Source organism: Melanotaenia boesemani, chromosome 10 (genome assembly GCF_017639745.1).
Source record: "Melanotaenia boesemani isolate fMelBoe1 chromosome 10, fMelBoe1.pri, whole genome shotgun sequence".
NCBI classification, from domain to species: domain Eukaryota; kingdom Metazoa; phylum Chordata; class Actinopteri; order Atheriniformes; family Melanotaeniidae; genus Melanotaenia; species Melanotaenia boesemani.
In genome coordinates, this window is record NC_055691.1 from 903816 (window position 1) to 917610 (window position 13795).

Sequence of the window (13795 nt, forward strand, 5' to 3'; positions counted from 1 at the left end):
ACCTTTAAGCTTGAATTTTTTAGCTTGATGATATTTTAATACTGTTTTATGTAATGTTCTTTATTTTTCATTTCTTTTTTATTTAAATTAGTTAATTGTTTCTTTAGATATGGCAAGGCAAATTTATTTGTATAGAGCTTTGAATGACCCAGACTTTTCACCAGATGCCTTTTGTCGTATCCAGTGTACTGACTGTAAGCAATCACTGGGAGGCAGCACACACACACACAACAAACCCTGATTGAGGCAATTTAATATCAGCGCATTTAACTCCAACTACAATAAAAACAGTTCATGCAGAGTGAATTTATCAAGATAATCACAGACATCAGCCACCTCTGAGAATCTGAGGATGAACGCTTCATGGCAGATTGTTGGCGGAAAACTGAAACTACATCTTTAGAATGTGTGGTAAAAGGTCGCGAGGGAATCCAAAAGTACTATAACACAAATATGAAAGAGTAATGTCTGCATGTGTATGACTGTGTGTTCAGTTAATCCTCCTGGATCTCCAAGTGCTGTAATCCACCTGTGTGTGTTTGAATGGGTCACGTGTGTGTGTGTGTGTGCCACCCGACGTCATTTTACATCACTGCTACTCAGGGTGGATGGGGTGTGTAGGATGTGAGTTATGTGCATGTGTGTAACAAGTTAAAAACAACTGTAAAGCCGAGCCACTAATGCAGTCAGAGCAAAGAGAATAACTGGGACCTTTAGCAGCTTGCTTTCTGTTTTCTCTATGAGTTCAGAGCATTTGTTGCTGTCTGGTTTTTGCAGTGCTCTGACCACCTGTCTCTACATGCACATCCTTTTTTTAAGTCAGTTTGGTTCTGCAAGAGCTTCAGCGACAGCAGACTCCACATAGATCTGACAGGAGACAGAAGGAGCTGCAACATCAGCAGGTTCAGATATTGTGACTGCATGCTGTCTCTGTATGTGCACCTTTCAGAAGGAGGAGCTGCAGCAGGTGTAGACCCTGTGTGTGTGTTCAGACCTGTTGTGTGTGGACCTGATGCGCCCCTCTCAGCAGGAGGAGCTGCAGGAGTAGCAGCAGAATCTCTGGCGCTCACTGAAGCCACAGATTGTCTAATTAGATTAAGGGAGGCTTTCCTCAGATAATCATTTAGCCAGCTCTGTTTTTTTTCCTTCTGATGGAGCGCTGCTTGTGCCTCTTGTCAGCTTGCTGAAGGTCAAAGTGAATTTTTGAAAAAAAGTGGTTAGTTTTGCTGAGTAAATTGTTGCCTTGGAGCAAGTGTGCAGAGTGGCGGCTGGGAGCTGTGGCTGGGTTATGGGCTGTTTCTGGAGCTGTGATTGTGACGCTGCTCAGAGTAATCGGACTGCCACTAATACCTGCTGTTGCTAACAGGAGGCGATGGGGGAAGTTTCTGTAAGTAAAGCCTTTCTTTTTCCCACTTTAGTAATGAAATAGCACATTTTTCTTTTTCTTTCTTTTTTTGTACCAGAATGACTGGCTGTCAGTAGTGTTTCAGTGAAAGTGTGTGGTTTCTTGCAGTGCTGTGATGATTGGTTAATTAGTAGCAGATCAGTGGGGAATCTCAAATAAAATTTCAAATGACCTTCTTGCGGCCTCCTCTCTGTGAAGATTTACACTCCTTCTGGGTCTCCTGTTATGAGAACCGATATACATGTGTTTTCACTGTTGCAATCACTGACAAAGCTGTGTACAGTGAACAGCAAAGCTTTATTCACTAATTTGACAGTCCTGACTGGTGTTCATCCCGTTCTAGTGTCCATTACTCTTTTTGTTCTCCCTCAGCCTTGAACAGGCTGCCTCTCCCTCGCTCAGATTAAGCCTGGGCTGACTGATTGACACAGCTTACGGCTGAAGGCACAGAGGTCGCAACCTGAGAGGAACAATTATAAAAGCACACACACACAAAACTTGGCACAGCCCCTCAACACATTCAGGCTCAGCCACTCTATATAAACACTATTAAACAGTTTTTTGGTAATTGTGAGTGGAAAATGGAGCTTTATCCACTGACTACTCAGCTAGTCAGGTCTTAGCTGAGCTGCTTTTTCCTTGACTCCCTGGAAGAAGAGCTCATGTCTTTCTGGCTTAGTAAAGGACCTATTTAAAAAAAAATGGATATTTGAGTGCTTTTCTATTATAGTAGCTACTAGATAAGACACAGACACAGCATTTAAATTTGTTGAACATTGGATTTTTTCCATAAATAATCCAAGTGAACTGCCTCTGCTGCAAGAGACTTTCTCATACATAATTAGGTTTTTTTCTGTCTTTATTTAATATTTACTGCCATTGTGGTGCCTATGAGCGCTGCCACTGCATGCTTGGAGTTGAAGACAGTTTTTGGGAGCTGGATGGCTCAGATGTGTGTTATGGAAAATTTACAGGTGACTCATACCTCCGTCCATCACTGTGTGTTTTTTCATTTGTTCACTTTATCGGTAACTCACAGAGAAACACTAAATACGTTTTTTTTTTATTTTTGTTGTTGTTTTTTTTATTCAGATTTTGAATTAATGTCCATCTCTCTCTCATCTGGTCACAAAATTGTCTGTGTCATATCATGATTATGTGATCTCATTATCTTCTTTTCACACAGAGTCATGTTATGATGATACAATCTCATTACAAAAGAGGATCTACAGTCACCTTTCTTCGAAAGGATGATTCTCAGAAAGCTGATGTCATACATGACAGTGAAATTGACTTAAAAAAAAAAAATTTGTTTAATTTCTTATGTATTTGACCAGCTCCTTATGATAATTATATTGGCAGAAGAATTTGAAATAAGTAACAGTGAGTTTGGTTGTGAGGCATCTCATGGGTATGATAAATATAGACATCAATATTGAGCATTTTAGCTTAGTTATATTATTATTTCTACCTTTCCCCTTGCTCAGGTTTGGTCATGTTCTGATGAAGCCTTTAAAAATTCTCCTCTTACAGTCACAGAGTCCTGGTCAGGCTAGTTCTGCTCCTCAGGCCTGCCACTGAGTCTACGTGTTTCTGGAAGGCCTCTGTTGAGTCCGTGACAAAGGAGACATGGCCAAAAACTCTTTCCGTGGGTCCAAACATGGACGTCGTGGTGAGGCCAACCATGAGACGGAGTTCAGCTGCACTCTGCAGGAGCTGCGCTCGCTCATGGACCTAAGAGGAGCGGAGGCGATCACCAGGATCCAGGAGTGCTACGGAGATGTTAATGGACTGTGTGTCAGACTGAGGACGTCACCTGTTGAAGGTAAATATGTCCCAAAACCCTGTTTCTGACCTCACAAAGTGATTTGGAGCATCAGAATGCTGCAGATGTGATTCTAAAACTGAACTTCAGCTCAGCCACAGACAGGCTGACAGTCAGTTATATCCATAATTAGACACATTAAAGGTGGAGAGTGTAACAAAATCAAAGGTCAATGACAGAAAAAATATTATATATATCATTAGAAACTGTGTTTCTATTGATATATTATCGCTTTACTGAAATAATTGTGTTTTTATTCTCTCAGAATGATCCCTTTGTATCTACTTGCCATGGGTCCACATATGTGTCAGCTGCCATATCTGTGCCACCATTTTTACTACGGTGTCTCTGAATGGACAAACAACTCTGTGTGAAGTGAGAACTCTTGGAGCTTTAAAGCTGCAGTACCAGCTTTGTTTGATAGATGCTCGAGCACTGTTTGGGATAAGTAATTAAGTAATGCATTGAATGGCACATAGAAGAAGACAGTTCACATACACACAGTGCTGAAGTAGTTGCCTGTAGTGCAGTCATCGCTGCACCTGAGGCCACTGGATCCACTCACAGAGGAAAACGTGTATGTGCTTGCCAAGTCATCTTTACCACTATGTGTGAGTAATTCTTACACACTGTACCTTTAAATTACATCTCCTTCACGTTGATATTTTGTAAGCTATAGTTTGCTGAAACATCTGGAGTGTGTTTCAAGGATAGTTGAATGTTCACTGTAGGGCTGGAGAAGCACATGCAGCAAAGAGTTTGAAGACAATAAACTATATTTCTTCTTAAAGAAGTTGAGTCCTGTGCACAAGCAGGCTTTGGAAAAGATCACAGTTTGGCTTGAGATGCATCAACACAACGTTAGCGTTGAAAATGTTATGACGAGGTTCTGACTGAGCATCTGTGTGGAAATGTTCACACGGATAAAGTGATAAATTTAAAATGGTCAAATTCAGGATGCAAATGTCAATAAATTAGCTGGTTTCTGCAGCATTGATCCAAAGGTTTCCAAAGCTATGGAACATTTATTTATTTATGTATTTTTTTATAAAAATTACTGCTGCTCTGCTTCTGTTCTCTAACAGTTAAATAATGTTTGTCCTTGGGTACCCAAACTTTTGCATGTAATTGCATGCATGTAACATTGTTGTGGACCACTCGACTGGTGACTCACAGGCTTCACCCCCCCGGCGAGGACATCATTAAACCAACAGAGGACATATTAGGTTAATTCTGTACTTTAGTCTGGCTTAAGGGACTGTTGAGTGTGTGTGGTGGTCAAAGTCAAGCGTGACCTGGAACCTATGTTGATCCTGCTCTACTCTCTGTCGGCTTCAGGACAAGATGAAGCAGCACGATGTGCTCCGGTCTGTAAATACTGCATTTTTATGAGGAGACCTTCAAATTGAAGGTGTTCATATGCAGGACAAAGCAACTTTTCTTCTTGCTTTCAAGGCTGATTTGGTGTTGTGACGTAGTCTTACCATAGAAACCCATGAGAAATTCTTTGAATCTTTTTCAGGGGATTTCATTTTATTGAACTCAGACACATTTCAAACTACATTTCAAGTGATCAGACGGATTTAGACACTATAATGGATCTGTCCACCTGGGCTTTGAGACAAATTGGACCATAAACGACCAACATTTTTTCTCAGTGAGGTCATGCTGCACCACAGGTTTCAGATTTGAGTGAATTAAGTATTGGCATCAGATCAGTGAGTTCTTGGTGAATCATACAAGAATTATTAGTTTGAATGCAAAACTTCAGCTCTGATACAGAACCACAGTGTTTTTATTATGTCCTAGTGGTCTGGTTCTCGTTTGTGTGTCCTTTGACATTTTCTCCTCATCATTAATTCATTCAGTCTGGCCATCTTGTGAGCTCTCTGTAAACATCTTCAGTGTTCAACTCCTGCTGGCAGAGAGAAGTAAAATGTCAGCAGCAGCTTGAAATCACTGAAAAATCCATTTCGCTGCTTTACTTCTCCGTGTGTCTCTGTGGTGACAGCTGGAGACAGACGCAGAACTTTCAGCATAATCCCGCTCACCTGAATGCACAGCACTCTGCACAGTTTCATTTTTTCAGACAAAGATGAATAGCAAGGCTGGAGTCAGAAACCTGCCCAGGCTGACAGAGTCAGCCACAGCCGGGCAGCAGCTGGAGTGTTTCTCAAGGGATGAGAGTGTGTCCTGACATGTTGTTGCTCTCCTCTGGGGGGAAACTAGCCCTGCTCTCTGCTCCCTGACACAACACCACACACAAACACCAGCTGTGATAAACCATGTTTTACTTTTTTGAGAAATCGATCTTGTTGAAATTAATTTTGATACAACCCACAAAGCCTAATCCTAAACTACATTGTAACTTAATGCCATAAATCAGGTTAATCTTAAATTGTGTTGTATTCTCATTGACCTCATTACCTCACTGGACAACGAGCCATTCCTACTGGTGTTTAAGTTAAGTTAGAGCTTGGCAGTGTTGTCTGCTTGCACTACTGACTTCAGTAGTGTTGAATTTAAAATATTTCCTCTTAGTTTCTTTGGCGTTGCAATGATGTGCTTGGCACAGCTTTTTGGTTTCAAAGAGTTTGGGTTGACACTACATTTTCGGCGACACCACCGTACATCCCACAACCTGTCAACCTGCAACTCTGTCAACAGTCACTCAGATGTATTTCTTTAAATAAATCAAACATGTGTCTTACATTTTAAATTCTGCAGGCCCCATTTGTGCACAGCTGCAGAGCTCAGACGTTTATCATCTAATAACTGATAAAAAAATTCTCTGTGCGGCAGAATGAACTAATTTAGCTCCAGAGGCCAGTAACAGCTTAACCTGGCTTACATGTGTCTTCTAGAGAATTTAAGCATTTGTACATGTTTCCACAGACGACTTTGACTAATATCCAGATGGATTTATACCGTGTTGTTTCTGACATTTTATTTTGGTGGTCATAACAAAGATGGTGGTATCCTCACCATCAAATGTATTTCTGACAATGAGGACAGGTTCCATGAACCATTTTGGGCTAAAACGTGGTTTTATCTTTTCTGTATCTTTTGATTGAGGGCACACATTTCAAAACATATATTTAGCTTGTTTTTCTGTTTCCATGGAAACTCTTTGCCTCATATTTTTGAGTGCGTTCTGTGTCCTTGCATTTGAAACCTGTCCATGTTGTTCAGCTTGCTGATGACTGGAAGAGTCTAAAAACACCCCATGGACTATTGGTTAAATTTATACTATGTGCATTTTTATGAGGAGAATATATACTATAGAATATGTACTATCTATACTAGTATGTGTACTACTATATTAAATAATCTGTATTATACAGTTACAATTCCAAACCTTATAGTGTAAAGAAGTGGAAAAATTCATCACATTGCAGAAACATTGATTGGTGTGCATTTTATGCCAACTGTTATTGCTTCCCAACCCTGGCTGTTTGATTCTTAATCATGATAAACTTCCTAAAAGGAAATCTTTGTGAAAATATAGTCAGGATGAGTGAACATAATATGCTACAAAAACCTTGAGTGCAGTACTGTGCCGGATCTCTGGTGTGCAGAGTATTTGCTGTGAAAGAAAAAGGAGAGACAATATAATAACTTGATGTGTGTGCTAATGTCAAGTCGAGTTCATCTACCAATGGTATGAAAGGAACGCAGCTTTGCTCTCAAACACATTACTAACCAATCAGAAGCTGAGCTTGGTAAAGGTGTGGTTGAGATCCAGCTGCAGTTTAGATCTACACTATCAGCTCTTTAGATATGATAGAGCGTGGATGTTGGTGAGAACGGCAGCTGTAAACATCGGTACCTCAGTTTTGTTGGTGGGGTGGAGTGTAAGCTGTGAAGCCTGGTTATTACCTGATATTTATGCCACATATTTTCAGACACATGCTCTGTGTCTGGCCGCTGGTGAGCATGCACACCTGTCTGCACATCAAGGCTGAGGAGAATTGTAAGAGTGCGACCATGTTCAGTCTGAAATGACGTGTCGTTTCCATCCTTTAAACTCTGTGCATCTAAATTGTTTTGATGGTACACTGACATTCATTATGTATATTCCTGGAGCTGCTGTTGCCCTGCAGTTTCATGAAGCTGAAAAACCCCACTTAACTTTTTTTCCTCATCCCAACGCATCATTTTTCAGCCACATTCTGCTTTACAACTTTGTGTCACATGCTAGAAACTGGATATCAACACACTAGTTTATTCAGCAAGAAACCCCAGAGGACACAGTCAGAGAAAGGGAGGAAAAGAAATGGAGAAAGTGACAGGACAAGTGATTAAACAAGAATCAACATCAGAACAACTTTTACTGGCTGGAGGGAGTTCAGAGAAGACACAGGATACTAACGCTGTTAGGGGGAGCCTCAGTGAGAAAATCTGCTATAGTTTATTAGTGGGGCTTTAATGTTCAAATAAAACATTAGTTTTGTAATGCTGAAGATTGTGAGTGTGCCTTTTTGTCAACATCTCTCCAGAACACTTCATTTTAACTTCTGTCTCTTTGAAGAAGCACTACTTAACCTTAGCAGATCTGTTCAGTAAGGCTTCTTCTAACAACGGTTTATTTTAGCATCCACCTTACAACCTACCTGTACTCGGAGACCTCTCCAGCCAGAAGAAGTCAGTTCATTGTTGACTCTTGTCTCTTCTCTTCCCCTGTCACTTTCTCTTTTCTTTTTCTCTCTTCCTCCAGTAGTGTCCGCTTGCATTTCTTTAATCAATCAGCCCAGTTACGTATTCAAAACTGTGAGAGCATTGACATCCATTTGCTGGCATGTGGTGCTATGTGTGGTTTCTCTGCCTTGGTGTCAGAAAGTTACATAATGCTTTTTAAACTTTGTGTATAGCAGCAATAAACTGTCATACAGATACATTAATTAACTATTCAAACAATAATGAAAAAATAAAACACGAGAATATGATTTGCAAAATAGTGACAAGAAAGGTAATATTTGAGTTTGTCCAACTGAACAAAACAGATGTCAGAATCCTCATACTTTATCTTTAATAATATGTAATACGAGGAAAGTCGGGGCTTTAGAGAGGAACGCTATAAAAGAGAAGAAAATAAAAGTGGAGTCAGTTGTCAATAAGAGCAAGTTATAAAAAGCTACAACCATTATTTAAAGCATGCATGCAATAAAAACCTCTCCAGGAGCGACCAAGGTGAGTGACTGGACTTGCAGTGACCTGGTCTCTTAAAATACAAAAGCCATCTGATGTAGAGCAGTCACTTACAGTGCCACAGATCGATTCAGGGCCCAGTGGTAGACCCAGGTAGTAGAAAAGGTAGAGAGAGATCCTGATTAGTTTAGTCCAAGTGCTTACAAATACACTCAACACGAGAAAAAAAAAAAACAACAAAAAAAAACAAACCTTTACATTCATTAAACAATTCCCCGATAGGGATAAATGAAGGGAATTATAATCTGAATCTTAATCAAAATTGGCGACATCCTGTTGCTGATATTGTAGCACGAGATGTTGGTGGGATTGGAGAATGAAGAAAGCCATTTCAGCCATATTCAGCAGTAACAGTGGTGTGGGGGTTGGTGCTCTTTAACTCTCCATCAGTGTGAAAAGGGAAAAAATCAGCCCACTCCACCATTTACAGTTCACGTGGAAAGCTTTTTAGCATCTTGTGTACTTGTCTTCAACTTGGCTTTTGACAAAATGAATCCTCATCTTCATCCCATAATTTCTAAGATATGTAAATACATAACCTGAGTTATTCTAAACTCTGTCATCCAGGATAGAGGCTACATAAGCTAGCTAGCTAGATGGCAGAAGGATAATTAGATGCTAGTTGTGTGGACATACACGTTTCATGTGTTTTTCACACATTTAGCTCAGATTTTAGCTGATGTACTTAAAGGTCAGAGGGGGTGTAAACAAAGTTGGCAAAAAGATCTACATACTGAATGTGTGTCTTATTATGAGGTCAGTTGGGCTTTATGTTTCAGCAGCAAATCATCCCAGTTTACTGGAGTGACATTTTCTTTTCTGTGTGTCCTGCTACAGGTCTGGAGGGAAATTCAGAAGACATCGACAGAAGGAAACAAGAGTTTGGACAGAACATTATTCCTCCTAAAAAGCCAAAAACCTTTCTGCAGTTAGTGTGGGAAGCCCTGCAGGATGTCACACTCATCATCCTAGAGGTGGCAGCCATTATTTCACTAGGCCTTTCATTCTACAGTCCACCAGATGCCGAAAGACAGAGTAAGTAGCTTTTTAAATCTTTTTATCTCTATGTGCTCTTATTAAACTTGTACACTGATAAAACCTTTCAGAGACTTCTACTTCTAACCTGATGCCTGATGAGTTATGGTGGAGCTGTCAGGTGCTTCGATCATTTGAAGGACAGAGGTTCCCAGTTTTTTAAGGCTTCTATGTTTTTCCCATTAACACTAATATGAAAAATGTATTTCTATCCACAGCTTCTGCAAAGTTATATGCAATGTTAGCTTACCTGCCTTAACAGCCCAGACATCAGCACCTCCACTCATCTAGAGGTCCAAAATCTAGATAGAATGGATCAAACTCTTTTTAAAGTTTATGATAAAACATGCATTCATAGTTTCACTGCCAATCCTTTTCCAGTAATTGTTTATAAGAATGCCTTGTGTGCTCCAGTGTTACGACCCCTTTTAGAACCAGGGGTGATAGGGTCGTCAACAAAACAAATAGGACAAAATATAAGATATTAACAATTATTTATTTACAAAACAAAAACGGCGTACTCTTGGACTATGAGGGCCCATCGCATAAGTCTCTGGTTTTGATTATACATTCGGGATAAGAATGTTAACGGGTTGTGATCCGTATATACTATGGTCGGCACAGAAGAAGAGCCCACATATACAGCAAAATGCTGCAGAGCCAGCAACAGTGACAGCGTTTCCTTCTCGATGGTTGAATAATGCATTTGGGCCCGGTTGAACTTCCGCGAGTAGAACCCAACGGGGTGATCAATTCCATTGTGATCAGATTGCAGAAGAACAGCTCCCGCTCCCACAGCACTTGCATCTATCTCGAGCTTAAATGGTCGCGTGAGATCCGGGGCGGCAAGCACTGGAGCATGTCTGAGAAGCGCCTTTGCACTAGCGAACGCGTGTTGGCATTCGTCGGTCCACTTAAATGTTTGTTTTGGACTTACTAAAGCAGTCAAGGGTGCGACAACCGTAGCAAAATTCCTGCAGAAATTCCTGTAGTACCCCGTCATACCCAAAAAACGGCGGAGTGATTTCCTATCCACTGGGCGTGGGAACTTATCAATGACTTCTACTTTTGCCTCAAAAGGATTCACCTGTCCTTGTCCAACTTGTCTCCCAAGATAGGAAACAGTGGCCTTACCGAACTCGCATTTAGCAAGGTTTAAGGTTAAGTTGGCTTTCTCTAGCCGTGTAAATATTTCTCCTAACGCCGACAGATGTGCTTCCCAGGTATCCGAAAACACTACCACATCATCCAGATAGGCGGTACAGTAGGGAAGATCAGAAAACAGGGTGTTGACTAGACGCTGAAATGTTACCGGTGCATTGCACATTCCAAACGCCATCACAGTGTATTGTAGGAATCTGTCAGGTGTTACAAACGCGGAAATTTCTGAAGCTCTGTCTGTTAAAGGGACTTGCCAATAGCCTTTTAACAGATCTAGCCTGGTCACAAACTGAGCCGATCCGATGGCGTCTACACAGTCATCCACTCTCGGCATCGGATATGCATCTATTACTGTTAGGGCGTTTACTTTTCTATAATCTGTAATAAAGCGAGGGGATCCATCCGGTTTATTCTCGGCTAGGCAAGGCGAACTCCATGGACTTTTACTTTGACTGGCAAAGCCGTGTTGAACCAAATAATCGGTTTCCTGAGCCATTAAGTGTCGTTTTGGTACACTACACCTGTAGGGGTGCTGTTTGGTAGGCCTGTTATTCCCTACATCGATATCATGTGTGATGACACTGGTTCGGGTCGGGATGTCCTGAAATAACTGAGGAAACCTTCAAACTAATGCGAGCAACTCAGATTTCTGGTCTTGTGAAAGATAGTCTAAGGTACGCGGAAGTTGCTGTAACATCTCGGAGTTACATAGCCGAGGAGTGAGTTTCGCAGTGAGAGTTTCCGACCACTGCCGTTCGACAGGAGCGACTTCCTGGTCTCTTATTATGACACCACACTGTACTTCCGGAATGACCGGATCTGGCAACTTACTAGTGCGTTCTGCATTAACCGGCACATCATGGGATACATACGCCTTTAACATATTTATATGGCATGTCCTAGTTTTGCGTCTTCTTTCCGGCGTAGCGATTACATAGTTCGTTTCTGACAAACGTTTCTTAATTCTATACGGTCCCGAAAATCGTGCTTCTAACGCATTTCCTGCGATTGGAAGTATGGCTAAAACCAAATCACCGTCAGTAAAGTGTCGCACTACAGCCTTCCTGTCATAATATCGCTTCATCTTTGCTTGAGCGACTTTCAATGCATCTGACGCAAAGCTGCGAGCTTTCTTTAGCCTAGCTCGGAAGGAATTCACATATTTGCATACGTTCGTGTCGGGCGAGAGATCACTATCTAAGAGAGTTTCTTTTAAAACCTTTAACGGTTCCCGCAGCGAGTAGCCAAATATAAGTTCTGCTGGACTATATCCAAGTGATTCTTGGGGTGCCTCTCACGCAGCAAAGACCACAAAAGGGATGCCTTCATCCCAGTTTCTGGTGTTCTCTAAACAATACTTTTGTAACATCGATTTAATTGTCTGATGCCACCTTTCCAGTGCTCCCTGGCTTTCTGGATGATAAGCTGTGCTGGTAACGTGTTTAATCTGCAGGTCTGTTAAGACCTGTTTAAATAGCCTTGAGGTAAAGTTGCTACCCTGATCGGTCTGCACTAGTCTCGGCAACCCAAAGGTGGAAAAGAATTTCAATAAAGCGTTGGTTACCGCTTTGGCAGTTATCCGGCGCAAAGGTATAGCCTCCGGATATCTGGTGGTAGCACACATCAGTGTCAGCAGGAAACAGTTACCTGTTTTGGTTCGTGGCAAAGGACCTACACAGTCTATGATTAACCGCTCAAAAGGTTCGCTAACTACCGGTATTGGGTGTAACGGGGCACAAGGAATTTGCTGATTAGGCTTTCCGGTGATCTGACACACATGACAGCTTTTAATATAGCGTACTACATCTCTCTTTACCCCAGGCCAAAAGAAATGTCTCAACACACGCTTGTAGGTTTTGTTCACCCCCATATGACCGGACCAATGATCGTCATGAGCTAACCGTAATACGTGCTGTCGGAGCGGCGCTGGGACCACAATTTGCTCACCCACATTCCAGTCCTCTCCCGGAATTGCAACCGGGCACCAACATCGCATAAGCACGTCATTGCTAATAAAATACCTACTGTTGACTGCAGCTAACTCCTCAGCACTTACCACTTTCTTGAAACACTGTTGTAGCGTGGGATCCTTCCTCTGCGCCGCACACAGACCTGACCAGGAAAGGGGTAGTGGAGAAGCGGCGGGGTACAGCCTACCCTCCTGAGCTTTTACTTCAGGAATGGTGTTCTTTTCCCCTGCCTCTCCTCTCCATTTCCCTTCATCTGTAAAAGAGTCAGCAAGAAAACTATTAGCCAAATCGACATCATCATCATCATCATTATCATCCGAATTCGTGTTTTTGCGTGACTGAGCACGGGTTACCACACAGATAGGTGGCTGAACCACAGGGGCATCCATCACCTCCAACGCAGGTAGGACTCGGCCTCCTGCAAGATCATTCCCTAAGAGAACTGAGACGTTATCAATGGGCAACACATCACAGACAGCCATTGGAAAAACGCCAGTAACTACATTTGTTTTTATGTGTACAAAATGCACAGGTCGGGGCACATAACCCATCTCCACTCCACGCAGCATGACTTTATACCCTGCATATGAGTTGTCAGAAAAGGGTAGAGCATCTGCTCGGATGAGCGTTTGGGAAGCTCCCGTATCCCGTAACACTTTGACAGTCACTTGATCGACCACATTCCCAGATAGCGCCACAACACCATCCGTGATAAACGGAGCAAAACAGGGGTCCAGAGCTGCATCAGCCTCCTTTCCCGTTTTTCTGCTTTTGACAAATCCGACTCCCTTTCTTTTCGGAGGAGACTGTCCTTGTTTGTTTCTCAGTTTCAGGCAGTTGCTTACCAAATGCCCTGGTCTATGACAATAATAACACTCTCGTTCATCCAGAACGCGAGGGTTAACCGACTTCATTATTCTTCCAGCCGTGGTATCACCAACGGGTTTAAACACAGTCTTATGAGTTAGTACATACTCATCAGCTATGATGGCAGCCGCCGACAACGTATTCACACGCTGCTCATTTAAATAAATAACTACGCTTTCTGGTAGTTGCTTCTTAAATTCTTCTAATAGAATTAATTCACGAAACAACTCCATCCTGCTTACACCAGCAGAGGAGCACCAACGGTCTAAGAGACTACTCTTTTCTCGTGCAAACTCTACAAAGGTTTGGGACTGCTTTTTCTGA

The 13795-nt window shown here is 41.9% G+C and overlaps 1 protein-coding gene across 1 annotated transcript in view; it reads left to right on the plus strand.

Moving 5' to 3' along the window:
- Positions 1–3034: 3034 nt before the first annotated feature.
- Positions 3035–13795, plus strand: part of LOC121648229 (plasma membrane calcium-transporting ATPase 1-like) — a 42328-nt gene continuing 31567 nt past the window's right edge. Inside the window, exons 1-2 of the mRNA XM_041998240.1 lie at positions 3035–3230; positions 9276–9473. Coding sequence (XP_041854174.1) covers positions 3035–3230; positions 9276–9473 — 394 coding nt within the window. The remainder of the gene's footprint in view (positions 3231–9275; positions 9474–13795) is intronic.